This window comes from Harpia harpyja, chromosome 7 (assembly GCF_026419915.1).
Source record: "Harpia harpyja isolate bHarHar1 chromosome 7, bHarHar1 primary haplotype, whole genome shotgun sequence".
Classification (NCBI taxonomy): domain Eukaryota; kingdom Metazoa; phylum Chordata; class Aves; order Accipitriformes; family Accipitridae; genus Harpia; species Harpia harpyja.
The window spans coordinates 30,917,088-30,941,957 of record NC_068946.1 but is presented as its reverse complement, the minus strand read 5'-3'; the positions used below and the strand labels follow the sequence as shown (position 1 = coordinate 30,941,957).

General features: G+C 35.0%; 1 protein-coding gene across 3 annotated transcripts in view; it reads right to left on the bottom strand.

Annotated features, from left to right (window-relative positions):
- CCDC141 (coiled-coil domain containing 141) overlaps positions 1-24,115 on the bottom strand; it is a 108,795-nt gene extending 84,680 nt beyond the window's left edge. For all 3 annotated transcript variants that reach the window (XR_008236093.1, XM_052793346.1, XM_052793348.1), the window contains exons 1-3: positions 23,911-24,115; positions 22,150-22,272; positions 530-721 (exon numbers count right to left, since the gene is read on the bottom strand). Coding sequence is in view for 2 of the 3 variants with exons in the window: in XM_052793346.1 (XP_052649306.1) it covers positions 530-721; positions 22,150-22,272; positions 23,911-24,012 (417 nt within the window). In the remaining variant the exon portion in view is untranslated. The remainder of the gene's footprint in view (positions 1-529; positions 722-22,149; positions 22,273-23,910) is intronic.
- Between the last annotated feature and the right edge of the window lie 755 nt (positions 24,116-24,870).

The window sequence follows — 24,870 nt, the reverse complement described above, 5'->3', positions numbered from 1 at the left end:
CACAATTGTCCTTTTGTGCACATCTGCACATGGAAGTCTCAGGTAAAGGACTGGCAAGTTAGACTAATGTTTAGTTTGCATAATTACAATAGCTGTATGGATATTTCAGTGTAAAACCTTCAGTGGCCAGTCTTCAGTAAGCATTAGTGAAGGCATCTCAGAATTTAGTTCTTTCAACACCAAATAATTTGAATCATAAGGAATGAAAGATATTCTGCAGAATGTCCATAGCTACTGAATTACATATTTTAGGTTTTGGTCCAGTTCCATTTTTCACTGTCATTTTCTGTCAAGTACAAATTTTGGAGACATCATGACTAAGATATTTCTTAATGTCTACATGGTTTTTTGTTCAGTTTCATCCTGAACTATCCAGAAGGTGGAAAATGAAGGATGCATTTAGTGATTTTTATATTCTTAATTGCTTCAACCTTTAGGAGTGCAACAAACACATATAACAGAGTAAAATTAGTAGACGGAGTACCGGTAAGATGTGGGAAGTTTCAAATCATTTGATTTAAATACAAACCTCCAGAGCATTTTCAAAGAACACTGAAGTAAGTTCCAGAAGTGCCTGTCGCTTCTCTAACATAACGATGAGGGCATCCCATGCATCCCCAAGGGTCTCCGCCATGGCATCATAAACCTGACTCTTTTCTTTGTTCTCCTCTGCAGCCTTGTCTGCTTCATGCAGCAGGTCCCATACCTGGTCTTCCAAAGCCTAAGGGGAAGGGAAAAAAAAAAGAATAAAAGAAGAAGAAATCTGTAAAGAGAATCCAAAAGACTGTGCTGATACTGGAGTCAGGGTACTTTTTCAGTGGGTCTGATAAACTACCCACAAGTCTCCTACTCCTGCTTTATTTCTGATTCCTAGTTCCTGCATGTTTCATAGCAAGCTTCTGAATTCCATCTGCACTGAAGAAGCAATATTTTTATGAAATTTCATTTAAAAACAAGTGTTAAGAGAATTTATCATTCTATCTCTAACATTTAGATTCAAATGGGTTTACATCTTCTTAAACATAGATCTTCCTGGAAGTGGTAGCAATGCAGATATTTTGGATCTTCTTTCATATGCCGTCATATTACATTACCTGACATTACAAGCTTTAAAAGTTTGTAAGGTAACTTACTCATAAGTCTCTGATGACTTCAATGCAATCCAGAGGAGAGTAGCTTGAACATAAGCATGTATTCTCCAGAAAAACACCAAACTTATGCAATGTTTCAAGTTCAGCTTGCTGCATTGCTCAAGCTGGCTGCCAAATAATAACACTCTATTGTCAAGAAAATAATTCTACTGTGTTTTATTCCCTTTACTAATCTCACCATGAGAAAGATAATTACTGGGCCATTTCCAGCTTATGTTAAAAATCTTTAGTGTGTCAGAAAAATTGATTAGCGTTTGTTCTATATTCTTTTTTTTCTTCCCCCATCTCAGGTTTTATCATAAGCATGAATTAATAAAGTGCCAATTTCTGCTGTTATTACAGGTGCTATCATATGGATGTGTAATGGGAAAAGAAATCTATATTAGGCAAATTAAAATCTATGATAACTCATACTCGTGACACAGACTCTAACAAAGGCTAAAGAATTGGAAAACTTCAAATTGTCCTCACAGATCCAACTGAAAAGAGGAAATTGCAGAAAACTTTATTGTTCTAAACACAGAACCACAACCTTCAGTCCTCCCTAGACCTTGTATACTACACAAAGATGTCAGCTTGAACTGAAGAGGCTCATTAGTCCTCTCTAAAAGCAGTACTGTGAGAACAGTATAATAAACCACAGAGCTTTTATTCTTTCTTCAAAAAAAAACAGAATGAAATTATTTTAACTTAACTTTACAGACAGCCAGCTATGAAAACAAGCAGTGGTAAAATTAACAGGCATAAAAGCAGCTTCAACAAACCCATCATTTTCTACAGTATATAGAAAAGTTGTTATCAGCAACATGAATGCATGCTTATTGTATGGTGACAAACCCATCAAAAAGAGCATCCGATTAAAAGCCAGTGTTCTAGAGAACAAGACACACTCCTTTTTATTTTCTGAATACCAGGAATGGGAACTTCTGCTTTTTAATCCTTCTATAAAACTAGTTCTTTTTGTTCTGTTGAATCCCCATCCTGATTGCCTCATAATATGAGAAGAAAAGCACAAATCCCCCAAATGCTACCTGTTCTGTATTTAAGTAGAAATCTAATTAATATTTATTTAAAATGATGCTTTGACTTTAAATTAGGTCATTTGCATGCAGTGGATACTGTCACTCTGATGTAACTATCGATAGCAACTCTTTTATATCTCCATTATACCACAATGAGACAAGAATCAGATCAGGAAAAACAGTTGGCCTTGGGAATTTAATCCAAAGTACTCCAGTCAACTTTTATTCCAGAATATTTATTTAGCTGACAAGGTAACTAAGGGTTGCTGCAGGTGTTTTTCTAGTCTTACATGCAGCAGTCAGAGTCCTTATTATTAGAAATAAAAAAAGAGCAACGCTGACTCACGACAATTTTTAAACTGTGGAGATTATATGGTTGTACAATTCATAAAATTTAAAACCCAGCTTCATCAAAACAATGATAAAGGTAAGTTAATGAACCAAGCTCCTGAAAATTTAAATGAAAATCCATCTTTCACTGCAATCTTTAACACAGTTCTTTCAACTCTTTCTTGGTTTTTCTTTTATTGGTTTGCATTATTACTTCTCAGCTATTTTTATACTGTCAAAGCTATAAAAATTATGTTGTCCATGTAATACTCTATTTTCCTAAATATGTGCACAGTCTCTTCAGACCCAGCAAAGCCTTGGTTCTTTGTTCAACCTCAGAAAAAGGCTAAACTCCAAGTACTAACTGCCAAGTGCTGCCTGTGTTGGATGAATCCTGGTTAACAGATCTAAAGGAAGTTTGTTTTGTTTCCTAGAAGAAAAAAATCTTGCAAAAGTCTTGTGGAAGCCTTAAGGCCAAAGTGTAGAATAAAAGAAACATCATGACAGAAGATGAACAAATGAAATACACAAGGATGTGACTTCATCGCCCTGTGATGGCAGGATAGGATGAGGTTAATGTAGACATACTTCAGAGTGCTTACTAGATATAGCTGAAAATGCTTTACCAATATTTTTGATGTAAAGTTATTTTCAAACTTCTTAATACCAAGCATTTGCTTTTAGTAGGTAAGTTTGACTTCATTTGAAAAAGTGAATGTCATAAGCTAAAAAATAAAAACGTGGAAAATTCTGCTGTCATTACTCCATTCATTATGTCCGCTTTCCTTTATTTGTTGGGTTTCCTAATGGTGACACTTTTCTCGGATACTACAGGAGTTTAGCAAAAGGAGACTATGTCTTGTTATTGGAGAAACAATCCTGTAAGGAATATTGGCTTTTAGTGGAGAATGAAGTTATAAGACACCTGAAATAGATATTCCATAAAATGACATTGGAATTCTAAATGTTCAGTCAAAATCATTCTGCTGAAAATAAAATGCTCACTTTAAAGCTAAGTGATGGCTAGAAAACAAAACTGGAGATTTAAGATGCTAGCAGTCATTGTTTTCAGTTAAAAATGACAAAGAGTCAGGGATTATTTTCCCTGATATTTTTCAAGGAACTGGGAAATTAGCAAAAGGGTAATATATAGCATTCCTACCTCTCTAAAAAAACGGATTACAGTTTACTGAAAATAATGAAGCTATGGGGTTTTTTTCCACTGGTAATTACCTTCAGAAGAAACTGACAGGCATGATGGCTGCATAGTAACAGGGCACATCTTTGTCTACATTGTTCACTTGTTTGAGAACACTGCATTTTAGGTAAGGTCTTGAAATCTCCAAAGGTCAATACAATACTAACAGGAAGAAGGAAGTTACTTCATCTGGAAGGCCACTTCACCCACCTTTTCAGGCCCCATGCTCTATTTCCCATTTGTAGGCTAACTTCAGACACACGGGATTTTCACAATAAAAACAGATCAAGCACATCAAAGGCAAACCTGCATTGACAGTGCAGTCACATTTCTATTATGTTATATAATGCTAGCAAAATTGGTAGTTAGACTCATGTGCTTTTTCGTTCTCATCCTCCTAATTATGCCACTAAATTTGTTTCTAAGCTTTTGCACCAGGAATACTAATGAACAATTTCTGTAGTTGAAGCCATTTGCCAATAGGTAAATGAGCACGCATAACTATAATATGCTGCTCTTCAAGTAGTCTATACATTCAATAAATATATTTTAGTCTTCCAATTTATTTCTAATGCCAGCTGTTCCTGTTATCATTCATTACATTTCACAGCCAATATAAAGGCAGGATATGACATTTACATTCCTTCAAAACAGACCTAGATATTGATGCTCAAAATGTATTTTGAAAACACAGCCAGACTGCTTGTAAGATGGTTTTAAAAGGCTACCACAGTATAAAGCAATGTTCTTGTTACCATGAAGGCACAGTCAAGAATAATTTGACTAGATTTCAGACACATAAGAGGAATTTATTACTAATTTTCCATGTCACACTGCTTTGTTCTTTGTCCAATTTCATCAAAATCATAAATATTTTCTAACTACATATGCTAACATAACATGAAATGCCTAGAGCTCTGCTTGTCTGCAGGACACAGAAAAATGTTTCGCTCTTTCCTAACAGCTCAGCTTACTCAAAGTGATAGCACTTAAGACCCAAATTCAGCACTAACACTATTTTACATTTAGAAAAAGAATATTCTAGAAGAATCATTAATAAGGAAATAAGATATTAATTTTTAAAAAGCTATAAAAATGGAAAATAAATAAGGTTTGTGGATGTCATTCATTTTTCAATGGCTTAACTACTGATAAATGAAGGCATATGGAGAGACCATGGGAGGGAAAACAAAATAACAAAGGTTTCATGTGCAGACTGGGTCATTCTCCATTCTTGTCATTTATCACCCAACACTAGGAAACAGCTGTTATGTCCTAAAGTTTGTTTTAAAATAGACCTAAAATTTAGGGCTATGTGCTACAACAAATTACCTCAATGTGGCTTTTTGATTCTTTGATTTTGATTCATTTGTACGATCTTTCAGTAGGAAGTGCAAGTTCCTGTCAGAGTTCAAGTACTAAATGTCAACTTGCTTTTATGCAGTGTTAAAATTTTCATCATTTGGATTGTTCTAAAATTTGGCAAGAAGACTGGAAACTGGTGAGAATACTTGCTTCTCTGGGCAGCTACTTATCCTCAACAGGCAAGGGATAAACCAAACCCACAGTTTTAAAAATTGATACCATGGGTGAGATTCTCATCCTCCCACTTTCCAGCCACTCAAGAGGCTTGCAGAGAGCTGGAGTCTCTGAAAGCACCTGGTTTATTTCCAACCTGCAATGTGTGGCTCTGGTGAAGAGGGAAACCATGAGACTGTTTCTTGAAGCAGCCATTTACCAGGTGAGGACAGAAACATAAAGCAGTGTGGAGTGTACAGACCACTTGGCCTCAGAGATAGTTATTACTGAAAAAGCCATTTGTCCTCCATTTCTTTGTTCCCTCCACATTTTGTTCAAGGTCAGTTCAGCAGATGGTCCAGCCCAGGGTTGAAATAAGCCAAAGACAGCTTATTGTTTCCCAAACTACTTCCCTCTTGGCTATGAGTGCTGTGCTTCACCACAGATTCTTACCCCCAAAGGTTCTAAAGAGTTTGAAAGGTCATGTGATTTTTAAATTTTATTTTAAGTACTAGGTTAAAATTACTTCATGTTATAACACAGAGTTTACCCTCTTATTTATAGGTAGGCATTTTTATTTGTAGTCTATAGGCTACAAAGTTGCTTTCAAACGTGCTGAGATATTTGTATATCTCAGCTGCTACAGAATTATCTTATTTCAACTACGTTATCTATAAAATGTTATGTAGCTAAGATTGGCTTTAGGGAAAAAATGAGACTTTCTCCTGCAAGGAGCATACCAAGGCATGAACTAGTCACAATATTTCTAAATCTTGGTAAATCTTATGCAGAGCTGCAAAAAGTTGCACTGAAGTATGTGCATCTGATCTTCACATTTCATTTCACTGTAATCTTCAACAGAAAAGCTACTGAATTTATGGATTTAAAACTCCTCAAGCCAGTTTATGTAGCAATAAAAAAAGACAAAACCCAAAAATATCATATAGCCTGATCAAGCCTGAAAAGTCAAGTCAAACTTGCTCCATAGTCAAATATTCTGGAACTGCTCAAGAGTACAGGAAAATCTTGTCAGGGTTACATAGAAAATGGCATTTCTCTGTGCATTGTAAACATCTGTTCACTTTTACCCCGGCTGTAGATAATCCCAGCTGAGAAAAGGAGAGAGGAAACCTGAGCCAGGTGGGAAAACCTGGGACAGAAGAAGAAATGCATTTCTGAGCCAGCAACACTTGGGGCAGGTGCAAGAGCTTCCCCTCAAATTACCTCACCACAAAACTGGATCAAAGTGATGAGTTAACAATATGGTGAATACCACTGCTCATAAAGATTTACTGCTGATTATCTTTAAACTTTTTTTTTAAAGTCGATATAGATCACCAAGATCTCATTGTATTGCATTAAATTGAAATTAACACCTCTCTTCACATGCAAAGCTTACTCCCAAAGAATCACTAATAAAAAAAAAATTACCAGGTGGAAGAGCTGTGAGATATTTGACAAAATTGTACTACAACAATTCATAAACTGTTTGAAACTCATGGCACCGTGCAAGAATCACACTTTTATGCAAGAGTATATATTCCAAGAACTGTATTTACTGCAACAATAATAATAAGCCCTAACACTAAATTTACTGTAACTGTAGCCATCTCTAGCTTAATCAAGCTCTCTCCTGTTTCTTAATTTTGTCTCCTGTCCTTGCCAGTTTGAGCATGCTTATCTACAGTGCTGCCAGTTTGCAACAGTATTGTTTCAGAGAAAATGTTGCAGCAATGGGTAAGTCTACACTATGGTACCTGTACCTGTTTTGAGTGCAGCTGGTGAAGACATGCCTAAGGTAAATTTTAAGTCACTCATTCAGTGTGGTGTCAGTAGCCTAGAACTCAGTCCTAGTGCAGTATTTACTTCTCAAGTTGTTTTTACTGCTTTCACTGAGGTTGTATCTTCACTAAAAGCTGGGACCAAGCATTTCTGCCATCTGCACTGTAAATCCTTCAGTGCAGTGTTGCTCAAAAAAGATCTGAGAACAATCCTACTGCAACTTACCACTTCTTGCCACAGGATGCTTGGAACTTAACTAAGCATTATAGGGCTTTGAGCACAAGAAATGCACCAGCTGCAAATGAACAAACCCTGTTCTTGATGGACGTATGTCTCAACCCTTCGTGCCCCACATTGGATGCCAAAATGGACTGTCATGGTTTAACCCCAGCCAGCAACTAAGCACCACACAGCCACTCACTCACTCCCCCCCACCCAGTGGGATGGGGGAGAGAACTGGGGGGGGGGGGGGGGAAGTAAAACTCATGGGTTGAGATAAGAACAGTTTAATAGAACAGAAAAGAAGAAACTAATAATGATAATAATAACAATATGAAAATAATAATAAAAGGTTTGGAATATACAAAACAAGTGATGCACAATGCAAATTCTCACCACTTGCTGAGCAATGTCCAGTTAGTTCCCAAGCAGTGATCCCCCCCCAGGCCAACTCCCCCAGTTTATATACTGGGCATGAAGTCACATGGAATTGAATACCCCTTTGGTCACTTTGCTTCAGCTGCCCTGGCTGTGTCCCCTCACAACTTCTTGTGCCCCTCCAGCCTTCTTGCTGGCTGGGCATGAGAAGCTAAAAAATCCTTGACTTAGTCTAAACACTACTTAGCAACAACTGAAAACATCCATGTGTTATTGACATTCTTCTCATACTGAATCTAAGACATAACACTATACCAGCTACTAGAAAGAAAATTAACTCTATCCCAGCTGAGACCAGGACAGTATAGAATGATTCCTAGAAAGGTTTCTAAGGGTATACAACTACAGTTTGGCAGATTATTTTAGTGGAAGCGGCAGGTAATCATGGTTCATACTACTGCTGCTACACTGCTACCTATGTCTGAGCTAGTTGATTTTAAGTTAATTCACAGATGTCTAAACAAGGTGTAAGCATAAGACAGACCTGCTGTCAGAACTCAGAATATAACATTCAAAACAGAAACAACATAGATTTCTAATAACCCAATTACTATATTACCCATATGCAGCAAAGTATCCAGAAGTTTTTTATTACCATACACAATACTGTAACTTCTTCAGACACCTATCAATTGCTCCCTTACCTTATCATTTCTGGTTGAATAGCTTCATGGTCCCACTTCATTCACTTGTGTACAGATTAAGTACTGAATCCAATTAGAGTTTTGGCATTGTCCTGAGCTTACAAAATTGTTTATTGCTCACAATCAGTTACACGCAAATATACAAGAATATCTAAAGTTACTAGCATAGTTAAAGTTGTATAACTGTAGCATATACAGCTAGAACTATTAATATATTTATTTGACCTAATCCTGCTCTATTTAACTGTAATTGGATTTCCTTATTTATGCTTTCAGTGCAATTTGAATTTTAATTCATAAACTTTAATTTCTAAAATTCAATTTAGCTAAAATAGCCCCCCAAAATATAGTGCAGGAAATAAAGTTATACTGCAGTTCTTACCAAATCCATGCTCATTCCACAGCTCATGAGATGTTTTTCAGGCAGTATATATTATTTGTAGAAGAGGGGGAAAAAAAAAAAAACCAAACAAGCAAACCACTTTTTTGGCTCCGGGGCCAAGGAACTGCCTTGTTTTTAACCTTTGTACACCACATTTAAAAAATCCTTAAAACCTGTCAAAGCAAGTAAAGCTGTGGTAAAAAAAAAACAAACCCCAATGCATTTTTAAAGTATATTTCTGTTACTCTGTAATTTTATGTAATCATTATAGGGTTTGGTATCTTTTTTGCTATATGAAAAACTTGTCTTTCAGTAAACCTGCTAATGTTCAATTCACTCATATTTTTATGTAGAGTTTAACTTAAACAGCTCTTTAAAAATATCCAGCAGTTTCTCCCAAACCAATAAAGTTTTCCTGTATAATAAAAAATGTGTGCAATGAGCTGCATTTTGCCCTTCCTGGCCAATGAAAACACATTGATCATTTCTGCTTTTCTTGAGATGGCAAAACTTCACACTAGGTCTGACTTTCAATAGCTTCAAAAAAGTACCAAGTACTGGATGAACAGGCAGAATAAATCACTGCGTTCTTGCATTGGCAACTCAGAAACAGTGCTAAAAAAATAATGGCAGAGTCATTTGGGTAGCTCATGCAAGGCTGCTCCTGGGCATCTCTTTTATAAATATAAACTGCTTGTAGCAGACTCTGCACAAATAATCATTTTTCTAACAAATGTTTGGAGGCATTTATTAGGAGGATAGTCAGTGAATCTCTCAAACTAAGCAACCGTTATGGGGTGCTGTATCTTCAAGTACTTTCAATTCAACATTGTTTATGCTAGCTAATTAAACTGATGAATAAAAATTACTTTAAAAAAAACCAAACTTCCCATCATAATTATTGCAACCATTTACAGAAATCTGATGTGGAATTTGGTCATTAGTTAACTGAAAATCACTTTTTGCATGTATAGCTCCATGGTCCTTACAAGTTTTTTCAGGCTTACGTGTAGTATTTTTATTTTGCAGAACACGGCCAAATAACAAAGTTTACTAGCATATGCAAATCCACTCTCCTACCTCTATATCCTAATATTTCACAAGTCTATTTGCACTCCAAAGCATAAGCATTCATCCTGAGGGTGCAAGGAAATCAATGCTGCTTTAGCTCTTTTGGTCTCCCCTCTGACTTCAAAAAAGGCTAGAGCAAGCTAACACACCTTGAAGCATTTAACCAGCTTGTCATCTGCTTAATTTCTTATTTTTATTAATTTTATCAAAAGTTTCACTGAAAATTTACTGAAGTTGGTTCAAGGAAACACAGGATTCATTTTCTGTTAGACCACAACCAGAACTTAAAAAAACAAACCAAAACAAAACTCACAACCCCCAAAAACCCAGCAAACCCCCAGCAGTAGGTAGATAGAATTTATGCTGCCCTTTGACAGGCTATTTTAAAGGAAAAAGAACTAAAGATAACTTTAACTGTGTCTGGGCCTTAGAAGACCCATGCTGGTAGACCCTGCTGAGGAAATTCAGAAGATTCCCACATGCGCTGGGAAAGGCAATGTCCTACAAACTTCTCCCATCACACTACTGAAGACCCAAGGATCTGAATTTACTTCATGGGGAATAGCTATGGCTCTAAACTGAATTTGGTCCTCAGCATTTTTTCACACTCAGGTAATAGCAATTCAGTCACTTTCACAGTCATGTTGGATGTTTGAACCGTCAGGAAAAAACATAGTGAGAAGCTAGTTCATGAAACAACTAAAGGGAGACTTTGTGAAACATTTTTATCTTTTTGAGTATCTGTCCACTTACCACTAAAATACCACATCTCCAAGATAAGATATTGACAGCCTCTATTTAATAAAATTAACATAACAGAAGCAATTAATTCACAGCCTCTGTCCATAAGTTTAGGTATATAGAGAGGCATCATTTCCTGTGTAGCAAGAAACACTTGTATTTTCTTCCAGAGAATTTTGAATGCAGTAACAAATATCTAATCTTATTTCATCTGTCAGTAGCATTGACATGAAAGGGCAGAGAATGGGTTGAGAGTGCAGTTGTTGAACAATATCAATATGTCTAAAAAATAAATGCTACTTATAAAACAGCCATTTTAATACTACTGGATAAGTAAAGCACCAAGAGAAGCCATTATTATGTTTCTTTCTTGCTGAGGCATAAAATAGTTGCATGCACAACAACTCTATGAAAGTAGTGGCATTCATTAATTATCCAGCATGAGATTTTCTTAACATTCTGGACCAGCTGTGTAACTAATAAAGACAGTATAACAGGAATTAATGACTATGTGATAGTGATAGTCTCTTTACTAATTCAACATCTTGATATTAATCTGTGAAAAGAAATAACTGTCATGACTTAATAATGACATGTTAAAAAAAAAAAAAAAAGGTAAAATATTTTCAGAGCTTCACACACAGATTGCTTGCCACTAGTAGGCTAATTTCCCCCAAATTATCATACCACTTTCACAGCTGTCCTGAATACACTGTGAAAAAACAGGTGGCATCTGAGGTAGCTCCATTTGGAATTTCTTGGCAAAATCTGACTTTTTAAGGAGCTGACTATTTTATATTTTGAAATAAAATTAGACATGCGCTTATCCTGATATTACATCAGCTTCGACATATAAAAAAGACATTTCAGTTGTTAAATCTTTCCTAACTACTCAGTATGGACACTGTAAAATTGGTATAGGGTCCAGAAGTAGATTTCCATCTTTTAGAAGCCTTTTTTTCTGAACAGGTTGTTAATTAACATTTGCACCTGAGCAGTATGCTATATTTTCCAGTAATTGATTAGCTGTGAGTCACATAATCCCTAAGACACAGAGAAAACTGGGATTACTTTAGAAAACTATCAGTCATGCTTCATGCAATTTTTTTTTCATTTGATAACTGTGTGATGAATTCGAACCCAACCAAAGAAAAATTGAAAGTTAAAGCAAACTGCCATATTTAATGAAATGCAAAAACCGTGTGCATAAATTTACAAAAAATAATTAGAAAATTGTTCATTATAAACTTGTAGTTTTTATAACTGATTCAAGGAAATTTTGAAATATAGACTTAATATTAATTTTTTCTCTAATGTCTATTGAAAATGGTTCACACATTTAAAACAGCTGTGTACTTTATTTTTTTAAAAATAACAGCTCCTGTAATACTACAAAAACCTAATACAGTATCAAAACAGTTGTCATTTTGTGTGTTACCCCAGCAACAGAACACAGTTGCAATTTGAGAAGACAGACTAGTAAAAAAAAGAGAAATATTTTACAGGAAGCTTTACTTTTTTGAGGAAGAGTTCAAATACATAAGATGGTCTTCAGAGTGCTATTAAGATTTTATTGCCATGAGATTGAAATTATGCTTTCCACAACTGCCAAAGCCATTAGTTACTGTGAACTTTTCAAATATTTATCCTCAACTATTTTAGTTTCCATATACTACATATGGGATTAGTTTATTTTTAAATGGAGTAGATATTGATATTACTATTTTTATACTTTTCATCTTTGAAATATGGTCTTTTTATCAACACAGAATCATAGAATAATTTAGCCTGGAGAGGACTCTGCAGGTCATCTGCCCAACCCCTTGCTCAAGTTACTCAATGACTTATCCCATGAAGTCTTGAACATCTCCAACAATGGAAATTCCAGAACTTCTCTTGGCAACCTGTTCCAGAATTTAACCACCTTCGTGGTCAAACTTTTTTTCCCTAATATCTAATTGGAATTTCCTTTTTTCCAACTTGTGTCCCTTGTCCTAGAAGCAAACTTAGTAAGAGGAAAAAAGTGTATTTCCATCAAAAAATGATGACTCATGGAAAGCAAAATATTTCACAGAAACCTGAATTTTGATGAGGTGGTTTTTTTATTTTAATTAGCTTAATAGATCTTTCCAGTAAAGCCTTAACTTTATTTCAATTATTTCTGGAATTAGATGTTTCAGTTTTCTCTTTTGGCATGATTTCTCAATAAATACATAAAAAAATGTATTTATTGTTTCAATGGAGCAGAAACAAATTTGGAAGGATAGTGTTTCCTGGAAAAGTCTGGTTCTGCGTTTGGTTTATTTTTCAAGTTTGGATGGGGGAAAGAACAGAAATGCATCCAGCTCTGAGTATGTGGTGTTGTTATTTCTCAAATTAACAACTATGTGATATGAACATGTCTAGATTACTTTGCACATCGTATGTCATTTTCTTCTTTTTATGAACTTCCTTTCCCTGTGAATACAAAAAAATAGAACGGTACATTTCTCTTTGGGCTCTGAGGAGCTGGCACAAAGCTTGATACTATAAGGAATGCCTAACATCATAGTCAAAAAGGAGTTTGTACAAACATGCAACTTCTGTTGGTCTCAGTAAAGCCATGTCAAAAAAGCATTTTCTTAAAAACCACAGGCTAACTTCAATTTCTATGCGAGATACTATTTTTCCTTTCCACTTCCACAACACTATACCAAAAAAACACATTAGTAGCTTAAAGGGAGCAACATTCTGGTTAGGATTTACTGAGAGGAAACTAACAGGGATAGAATCCCACGCCTGCAGCATGCATGCTCTCTGTCTGGTAATGCAGCAGTTGTGCAGCCACACAACTCTCCCCCAACTCATTTTCAGGGTACATTTGAGTCTGATATTGTAGCAGACAGAATGTGAATAGCTGAAGGTCTAGAAACACCTTTTTATGTAAGCTGTGATGGGTAGCATAGCTTTTGTATTCATTTGTTCACAGCCCATTATTTGGGTACTTTATGTTCGGTTAAAAGAGTATGGAAAGAAAAGGGAAAATGATCTTTTGCCTTTCCTGACTGTTGTACACTGAGCATCCCTCCCTCTCTGGAGGGAAACAAAATTTGGCCTTCTAGAATACACATTTAAGTACATTCTTACCATCTATTCAGAAAGCTTCTGGAGTGCAAAGCAAAGCAGACAGAGGAAGACACCTAGCAATCAGGGAGCTTGAAGTACTGTCAGAGACTGGCAAACTCCTGAGGAAAATAAGGACTAGATACAAATAGTACATAAACTTCCTAGAGAACTAGAGGGTGTAGCACACAGTATGTTGCAACCCAAAAAGCCACATGGAGTTGCTAACGTCAGGACAAAACTAAAGGAAAAGATGAGATTTATGAGGACAGGGTTTAGAGAAAGGCTGACTTACAAGCGCAATAATGTTACAATAAAACACATCTCTATACAACCATTCTGGTGGTGTTGGTGTGTTTACTTGAAGGAAAAATTCAAAGTCGTGATATGTTAACATTAATTCATGGAATCCTAATGCAGCCTGCAATGCTTAAAATTATGATTCTCTTTCATTGTAAGACTTTGTTGCTTATGAATTTGCCAAAGTAGAATGAAACTTCACATAACAGGATCTGTGCCATACTGGATTTTTCTGGAAATTTTCAACTAAAACATAAAAATTGATAAGTTCTAAAAATAAGAGGAAGGAAGAACACATCATTACAAGGTACAAGTTTTGCTGAGGAGCTCTAGCACCCACAATCTGCAGCAAGGGTCTTCAGAGGCTGGAAGACCCTCCGGACTGAGGGAGCATGGAATTAAAATTGCCCCTTCTTTGGTTCTGAGTGCTTGTGTTTGCAGTCTTCATAGTTTTTACCACAGTAAGAAATGTAGCCATGACTAAGTATATACACAATTTAGTACACTGCTTACATATTTGTTTAGTTACTGCAGTACTAAAGAACACTGGAGCCACTGTATTTTGGTACAAAGTTACTATAATTTTATACTCCAGGCCTAGCTAAAACTAGGAATGCAAATATAGCATAACATAGAATTATAGTTAGCATATCATAGAACTGAAAAAGAGTATTAGATGAAAATATATAAATTAAAAATAGGTCAAATTCTGCACTTGCACTCTTAATTTTCATGAGTGGCAGACATCTGCAAAACTTAATTCTACCAGTCTCATTACAAAAAGAATGTATGCCTGTTCATGTTAAAAAATTATCAAATTATTTTAAAAAATGAAAGATGCAAATATTTTAGGTACAGCCAATTTCATAGGTAGAATTGATTTCACTCTTTCTGAACTTCTTTGCTGAGTTGCATCTCAAAAAAATGAAAATTGCATGTCAGTAAAGTTTTTATCTTTTTCTCCCTGAATCCAGCCATCATAAAATATGCTTTTCCCTCTGAAATACTATCCAATATTTCTTCTTAAACAGACAGCAGCTCCTGAATCAATCTAATTCATAACTAAAATTCACAATCTTCAGTAGTTTATGTCAACACAAACAACAGAGATTTAAATTATTAGCTATAGCACAATCAAGATCTCACAAGTGAAGAACTCCAATAAAACAAAGATTCATGAATTTTCATCCTCTGTTAAGATTACACAACACCTGGGTCATCAAGTTAAGGCACCTGGGTCTTAGAAACAATAATTTCAGACAGTCCTTTTCACAAATTTTTCTTATTGCCAATCAAAATCACCTAGGATTTTTGCCCCTTTTATTCCCGTTGAAAATCTATTTTGGGACATTGCTCTGACAATGAGAAACCTTTTCCAGCCTACCTCTTTTAATGATCTCCATGTGCTATATATATTCCTATGCCAGCAGTGGCTTTCAACTTAAGCTGTTGCTCTCCTGTCAAGTTTACCCATTCAATGTGTTTATAAGAATCTGTCTTTCTGCTAATCTAAAAAAACCATTTTCTTAGTCCACTCTAAGAAATAAGATAATACTCTTCCCTTTGATATCCCTACTAGGCACCTACCTTCAGTTTGATGTTGGCTTTTTTCAGTAGAGATGACCAGAATCCTAAATTTCCACTCATACTTTCTAATTCTCTTCAGAATAGTTGCAAGTATCACATCCTAGACTGTTTCCACAGCCATGGTGGTTAACAGCTGTTCCACAATCAAGTAGTTAAATTAAGGCTGCAACAGAAATACTTACTATTCACTTTAGCTTCATGACCTTATATCTGGATTGTTGAACTTTATAATATTTCTGTTATTATACTACTGAAGTTCATCTGCTTCCTCCTGACCCTCTTCCTTTCATGATCAGGTTCACTTCAGGTTCACCATTTCATGATGAAGTTCATGATCAGATTGCTCCCAATAAGCAATATTCTCATCAGAACTGGGTATCGGATTGCTCAAGAAGGAGAGAACTTTGGAAAACTTTCTGCCTTTTGTTCTTTTTTCCCTCTGTTTCTCTCTGTCATTGTCATTGTCTGAAAAACAGGTAGGGCTTGTCAAACTGAGCAGACTTACATGCGCAGCTGGCTGGATCACACATTTCTTTCATAATTATGGAATTATACTGAGTTTATCTTTAAACCCAGATCCTGCTTAGTGGTTTCTTTCCTTCTTCCTTCCCTATATTTCTTTTCATTATTATTTTGGGCCAAATTTCACACTTTAGCTCATATTTTACATAGTCCAAAGGTCCAGCTTCAGATTCTTACAGTGAATATTGTAACTTGGAATTTTTAGAGGTGTAAATTTTCCTCCTCACTGAGATGCTGCTAGAATTAATCTTTGTTTATAGGTAGTACTAAAATTACACAACACAAATAGTTATTAACTTGAAGCCCAGAAAGCAGACATAAAACTATTTTGAGACAAATACTATTTCAGTGGGAACTTTTTTTATGCAAATATTGAAACTGGTGAGTGAGCTGAACTAACATTGAAAAAAATATTTATTAAATCTTACCTTTTCCCTTCTTTCTTTTTTTTCAAATCACTTGCAAAAATCAGCTCTGCTTTATGATGAAAATGCAGCTGAACTTTACTGCTAATTGTACTCTTGGACACCAATAATTAAATGCAAATAATTCAGAAGATATTAACAAATAATTTCTTCCATAACAAATTCACTGAAAAATAAGCATTACAAAAATATTTTTACTTGAAATAACTGAAAGACTTATTTAAAAGATATCAAATGTAAAAAATGAGCATATTATTTTATTGCTTTTTGAAGAATATAATTTTTTAATCTGTTTTTCTTTGATATTAGCATATAAATTACTATTTTGCAATTATGCTCTGTGAATTGAAGTAAATAAAATAATTTGGAGCAATCTTCAGGTTCATGAGCCAAATTAATAACAGTGTTGGTTTTAAACTTACGCTTATAGGCTAGATTTATTCATGTTTTGTGGCGGTTCTGCCACAGTCTCTTTTATGATAAAAACCAGAACTTTGGAAGCAAACCAAGAATGCTGCTGTTTGTCTTAGTGGGGATTTTAACATTGTCATAGCCAAAAGCGTGGCAACACACATGCACACACAGTCTTTTTTTGTAGAATGATCCAGAAAGCATTAATATTGGGAGATTCAAACACTAAGACAACATGTTATCTCCAGTTAGGGCTTCTGTTGGAAACAGCTGAATTACAGAAACAGAAAAAAGGCAGAGAAAGGTGTATGCACAATGCAATCAATATAATTTTACCTCCTGGAAGCTTTGTCTCTCAAGTTTTTCTGGTTTTGATTCTTCTCACGTTTTTTTGAAATTGTAAAGAATGAGATATCAACATACATATACATATATTTACATTTCCACAACATATAAACCTGTTGAAGGTCATGTAAACAAGGATGAGGCAAATGTTGGGAAGGCGACTTGCATGAAATCACAGAAGTTAATGTTTTCAACAAAACTGTTACTGCTGATATGGTCTAATTTAGCAAAACAGAATGTTAACTGTTTAGAATCAGAACATATTAGTTGAGACTACTGAAAGGTCAAATCACAAAGAGAAAAGGCTGTGATTCCAAACCTGAAAATATTTATGTTTAATTCTTAACCCTGTTCAAAAGAAACATTTTATTTCAGTTCATGGAACCGGCAATAATGAATACATGTAAGTGTTGGCAGCATCTAGACCTGTCAAATAAATTCATCAATTATAAAAGAATATGTAATTCTTTAACACAGACACCAAATCTATGACCAAAGGAAAACAAATCTTTAAGTTTGCCTAGAACAAATGACGACAAGCATATACAAAATTTCCTCATCAATTAGGCATCATTGAACAAAATTAAGAAACTGAACTACAGTTTACCTCTTAAATTACTGTTGCAAAACAGGTTTCATTAATCTTCCAGGCTACTAGCAGTCAGTATGACAATTCAACAAAAACCAAATAGAATCATTTTCTCTATAAAGTACATTAATATTATACATATAAGTGAAATTTCAAGAGCACTGCTTTTTATTAAAATAGTAGGCTGTTCCCAATGCCCAAATTCAATGGAACAAATTTAAATCAGTAATGAGTAAGATAGAGTACATTCTATCAAAGGAACCTATTTCAGATGTTTTCTCCTAATGCCCTGAAGTACACACACCAGTTTTTATCACAATAATTCTCAACATTAAAAGCAGTAAAGAAATGTTCTAAAAATTACTGTTTTCTTATTCAACAAGTCTGTTCCTATTATCCTTTAAAGTACTATGTGCCTTGTTGAGTGTCATACTGGTTGTATAGGGTTTTTTAACTCCTGTTAACATTGCTGAGTCAAAAACAATTCCCTGGAGTAGTGAGCTGGATTACATGCCTTTTCCTCTAGCATCAGAAGTACTATAAACTGATCACTGGTCACCGTGCCAAATTTTGTCCTTACTTACACCTGTGACTCCTCAATGTATGAAGTCAATGAAAGAATTTGGCCTGAATATTTTCATTATAACTTACAATACCTATACTGGGATAAGAATAATGAAGCTAAAAATAAAAAGGATGATCAAAACCCAGAATAAGATTGCAAAATAACATGGCATAATACCAGCACGGTCAACTATTCCATAAATTATGTTCTAAAAGTCCATAGGTTCTTCAGCACTGATTCCAAAGTTGTATTTAGTATTAATCATCTAATTCTTCCCTTAAGCAGGACTAGTTTCACATTCAAATCATTGCTGGTTCAGGAATTTGTGCCCGTCCTGCACAAATGCTTAACTTTGAATTGGACTGAACTAATCAGCAAAGTTAAGCATATGTATATCCAGTACTGGTATCTGTCAGGAAACATGATTTATTTTCCACTTTTTTAATACAACAATAAAATTTCACAATATACAAAATTGTATCTATTTCCTGGGGATCCAAGTGGGGAAATTCTTAATTATACTGTTTTCCACTTGTAAGCCATTTCTAGCTTTAAAATTAAAAAACATAACGATTCCATCCTCACTTCTTTTTAAAGAAGCATAGTAGAAAAAAAAAAAAAAACCCACAACTTTTTTTTTTCCCCTCTTGCTATAATTAACTTTCTAATCTTCTTACTTTGTAAAGTTACAGACTGATAAAAAACAAATGGGGTTAATATGGTATTTGGCAACTCTTCAGATTCATACAAGTTTAATCACTGAAGCAATTCAGATCATGATCGACAAATATTAAGTGTAATAAATACCCTATTTTGAACTAAAAGTTCTTTTTTTGAAGGATATTAATAATTTATTTTATGGAAGACATCATTTTCATATATGTGCTGTTCTAACAACATACTTCTGATTTGCTATATGCCTTATTTACATTAATACAGTTGCACATAAGTGTTTTAAAAAGATACGTAAACCTGAGATAAAATATCACAATGTTGCCACATAACTGGAACAAGTTTTACTTGTCCACAGGACGTTAGTTTTATCTGTACCTTTTTTTAGACTATTTATAATGCATTCCAAATGCCAAGATCTAATTAATAGCAGAAATAAATACATTATAAGCTGCCATAGACTATCATTGATAGAGTCAGTTGGAACAAGGTAGTCACTGAAAAGAATAACTTGTGGCTGATATGGAAGAATTAAAAACTGCACTGGATAAAACCACAGCTGGGAGAATGTTCATATATTTGTATAATTAATCATTGTTAAAATTTTCAAAATTATGTTGCTCACTGAGAGTAAAAGATCAAATAGAATTGCATATACTGGACACCATCAAAACAAGGACCATCTAACAACTGCAATTTTGTGTCATCTTTTCAACCCCTCTCCTGCCCACATTTCTAAATTCTTTTTTGTCCTCTCATAAGTAACTAAATCTTTGTGTCCATAAATGTGGAAGACTGAAACGTTACTACCTCTTTATCCATCTTCACATAACTAATGCATAATTCATTAACAAATGCTAAGTGGAAAAAATTGCTTCAAAGTCTGAGAATCATTCTTGTAAAAACTTTTGATGAGTGGATTTAGTTACTTAAGACTGAATAATTACTGACAAGTGTTAACAGCTTACTATAAGACAGAAAATGTCATGTCTGAAAAACGCACAGTCAGTACAAATTATAATGAAATTGCAGCTCTTAAATTATTGAGGAAAAAATAGTCATTTTGAACTTAATCCTTTTATAGAATGTTCATTAATCAATGCTGAATTTTGCAAGGACATCAGGTATAAAACATGAAATAATAAGTATTTGTTCCTGATATATTTGGATGACAAGCATTCTTTGACAGTTTATGCATAATAAATTTTCTGATCTGATATAATCTATTAAGCTTTGGGGATCCAAATAAAGATCAGTCACCTAGGTTCAAGCAATCAGTCACAAGGCCTCACAAATAGGAGTGAAAAATTTTAGCATTTTCATCAATATTAACTAAAATATTTGTGATTATTTTATTATTTTACTATTTATTGTGAGCAGAAAACAAGGTAAACTCTGCTAAACAAAAAACAAACTTAAGGTTCCATGCATCTAGACTAATAGGAATAGAAAGGCAAACATTTGAATGAGCATCAGAAAGCATGAAATGCTTTTGGATTATTTAACTTTTTCACTATTTAAGTAGCTTTTTAATGAAAAGAAACGTACCCCAAACTTAATTTTAGTTTAAAGATTTTAAACCAAAAATGGAATAGAAGCTTGGGGATGCATCTAGAGATTTCATCTATCACACTTTTTTTTTTTCCTTCCTGTTTTCTTAGTATAATGATTTCAGTTGGAGTCTATGGAGAGGACTTCATTGTTTTACTGTGCTTATTCATGTCCTCACAAGTTTTCAGTAACACCTACAAGCTCTCTCTTAGAACAATATATTATTTTCCTCCCCATAGCAAACAATGTTTAATATAAATACATAACACTTAAGATTTGACTTGATAGTAAACTGTTATTTGAACTTTTGTTTTTCTTTTAAAGATTGGAATTATTATGTTTTCTTTTTCCACTCTTTAAAATTTATTTTTTGACAATTAGGAGACAAAACTCAGCTTCTTCCTGTTGTCCCTGTGTAAGAACTCAGCTAATTCTGAATTGTTCAAACAGGATACAGCAGCTTGTTCCAAGAATGCCTGAGTGTAGCACTGATGGCAATAAAGATGAGGCACTTGCATAAGTAAAGATAGCAGAACCACCCTCTGGGTTTTGGGTGGGTTTTTTTGGTTTGGGATGGCTTGGGTTTTTTTGGTAATGTTATTCTTCATATTATTCAAAATCCACATTATGCACCATATTAGATTACATTCTCTATATACTGTATTCAATTAGATCACATACATTTGAGATTTATAATGACTGGGGAAGCACATACTCTCTAGTATTAAATCAAATGCACTTGATCCTATCCAGATCATGTTTGTTCTTTCAGATCTGAATTGTATGTAATCTCAAAAAAATGAAATAGTTGGAATCTATGAAAATAAGTTGCTGTGCACAGCTCCAAAATTTTAGAGGAATTTATTTGTCTACAGATATAAACTCAATCTGCCCTATCAAAACATGAAAACAAAATTTCTTCTTAGGTGCCTTTAGACTCTTCTCAGTGTTAAACATCCACATTTAAAATAATTCAGCTTTTTCAAGCAAGCATGTCACTCTGTGTCCAAATGCCACTGTTGTTATAACCTGCTCTTAAGAATGCTAAAATCTGATTTTAGGTCTGTTTCTTAGCTAAAATCTTCCTAGCTCAAGACAAGAATATTTAATGTTACGATATCATTCTTATTGTAACTTAGATCAATTAATATTCAATAAAAACATGCCTGGAATATCTACTTCACACTTATGAAGAGCTTGCTTGTGTTTACAGCTGTTCTAAAGTAATCAAACTTTTCATAAGACTGGAGAATAAAATAAAAAAAAAATTGACTTTCTGTTATATTTAGCAGTTACGGAGGGCTATAGGAATTTTTCACTTGACATGGCAGTAATGTATAAAGTGGAAAAAACAGTGCATCTTTATTGCTGTTGTCAGAAAATAGTAATTAACACTGAGCCTATTTTTCCAGCGCAGAGGCCTAACTTTGATCTGTTACACTGACAAAGGCCGAACATATTTTTTTCTATGGGCAGTTCAACCTAGCAACCACGTCGCAACAGGAGGCCCAGGCAGCTATGTCAACTGTTGTACCTGAACTAGAATGACTAGATGGATTTTTGTGTGGTCCTATCACATCTTACCTTAAGTTTAGCTAGGAGGAATTCGTGATCCTGCAGTAGTTTTTTAGTCTCATCTTGATTGCTGCCAATTTCTAATAAATTCGGTGTTGATTCAGCCAGCTGAAGCTTCACCCATTTTCCACACTGTAACAAGTAAACAATTACAGCCTTCAGAAAACACAAGCTTTCCTTCATTTATTTACTCACACAGACTCTCAGGTCACATATACTTTCCATGGTAATGGGAGCACAGGGACCCATAAACATGTACTCAATTGCAGAATGAAGACACAGAGGATACAATAGAAACTTCACTTCATTTGAAACAAGTATCAAAATCCCAGACTCTAGTCTTATCCAATAGCTACTGTGATTTTGGTTTTGCCTCTGAAGAGTAAGATTATCACAATGAGCCAAAAAGGTTTCTCCAACTCATCTCCCCTTTCAGCTGAAGATCACATAAATAGTTAAGGAAACTTGGTGGGTGGTGGAGTGGGCAGAAGGCACAAATATATTCCAGCAGATGCAAAGACCATAACCCCAAATCTTATTTCTATCACGCAGATCCAACACACCTGTATACTGAATATATACAGGGAGAGATTGCACAACTAGCAGCAGGGACACTTAGTAGCCTTTGGAATAAGAGCCCAGACAGCAATGTCCCATTGTCTCCTGGAGGATACACAAAGAAAGGAAGCTTGACAGCAATGCATAGCTAATTCTTTCCTCACTGTGTTGCGGAACTGCTACAGCCTGAGAAGTGTGACTCGCCGAGGATGGTGATAAGGAACGAAGCAGCGAGGTCACTGGAGGCTAGTATGGTTCCCACAGCATGCAGGGGAAAAATAAATGTCTTCGCCCTAAACTTAAGTCTCCTTGCAACAAGATTACTCCCCTGTGGTGGCAGACAGAGTCTCCCAGGAAGGGTGAGAACTGATAGGAGAGAACCTTCGCACCGGCACAACTGAGGTAACCCCATCCTGAATAATCACCCTAATTCGGTGACAGCCCAACTCACTATCACCTTATTGTGCATTACAAAGTCTAGTGGCTGAGGCTAGCACGTACTCCAAGTTGCCTGGAGAACGAAGAATCAAACTGCCAGTAAATTCCAGCTGGGATTCAGTACCTAGGCATCCAGCTTTACTCCCCATGCCAAATTTTGTGCAAGCTGTAGGTGCGGATTCTAGCTCACAGAACAGGCCTTTAGGTGCTTTTAAGCGCAACTATATACACACAAGGGCTTCTGCTAAAACACATGGGAATATGAATTCAGCACTTTCAAAAATAAACCACTCATTATCAGGTTTAGGCTTTTTTTCCCCCAGCAAATACTTTAAAAAATGACACACGATCTGCATTTATGGAGTTGGTAGACTACTTATTATGTAAAATTATTGCTGAGTATAGTTTAAAAATAACTCTTGAGGAGTCTCAACTACGATTAAAGGTAACATCAGGCTAATTAACACATTTTCATGGCACTCTGCATTTATCTCTTTTTAAAAAGAGTAAGAGGAATTTCTTGCCTCTAAAAGCCTACATATTTTGGCCAGATTATTTATTCTATTTAAAAAAAAAAAAAAGAAACCACAAATGGAAATTCTGAACAGACACAAGTGTTAACTCCCAAGGAAGCTCTATGAAATACTAACTGATTAAATGACCTTGCCTTATCATTTTACGCTAACTATTCATTTCCACAGAACATTTAAAAGAAGTAGTAATCACTGAGTAGCAGAAAGCCAACCACACACATGTTAGCAGTTGCTGCCTTACCTTAAGTACAGCTATAACAATACTGGCATCCCCAGCCTGAACAGCAACAGAACTGACTGTTGTCGTAGAAAGCTTCTGCTCCGAACTGGCTTCATTTGACATGGTGTTTCAAAATGGGACTTCATACATTAAAGCAGACTTGAAATGCTCTTGCAAGGTTCACTGTTCATTTCAGAAAACAACAGAGTTGCTTGGATTCATTCAGTGAAACAGCTCAGCTAACACCGATTAGTCTGCCAAAAGGAAAGAACAGGAGGTTAAAAATAGACAAGTCCTTTGAGTTTATCATTCTTGAAAGAGATTTGACACACCCCTAGTTTGGTAGCATTAAGCTGCCTGTTCTTTTTTGTCACCATCTGAAGTGTGAAGGGCTTCTTTCATGAACATCTGAAGGAAAAGAGATTCTCAAATTAAAACAGCTAGAAAAAAATTTATTGTTGAGTCTGTAAAAACCCAGTGTTTTGAGGTTTCAAAACATGCAACTATACAATCTACATTTTCACATTCTACAAGTAAAATATTTTCTCATTTACTAGTTACTGAATATATTTGCTTGACATAATTCTACCGTTGGGTCCAAAAATATTTAAAAGTATATTTAAAAGTATAGTGACCTTAACAACCAGAGAAGAAAACCAAGTGCTTTGTGTGAATTCTTAAGGAGTGTTTTATTCCTGCCTAAGATTAAGATAATTTACCTGCTTTTCAATTTAATCATAAATTGCTTCTATAGTCTTCATTTTGTTCTAAATGAGCATAAGGAAGACCTCTCTAATAATTGTTTAAACTCCACTTAAGTTTTTTATTCAGTGCAGAGAAATTAAAAGACACATTTAAATCACAGCATTGGTTTGGCATATTAATTCTATTACCAGAAGTCCAGAGCGTGCCACAAGTAGCCTACAGTAGGAGACAGCAGCTGCTAGGTTTCCTTCCACTCAACAGCTGAGAAAGTGACAC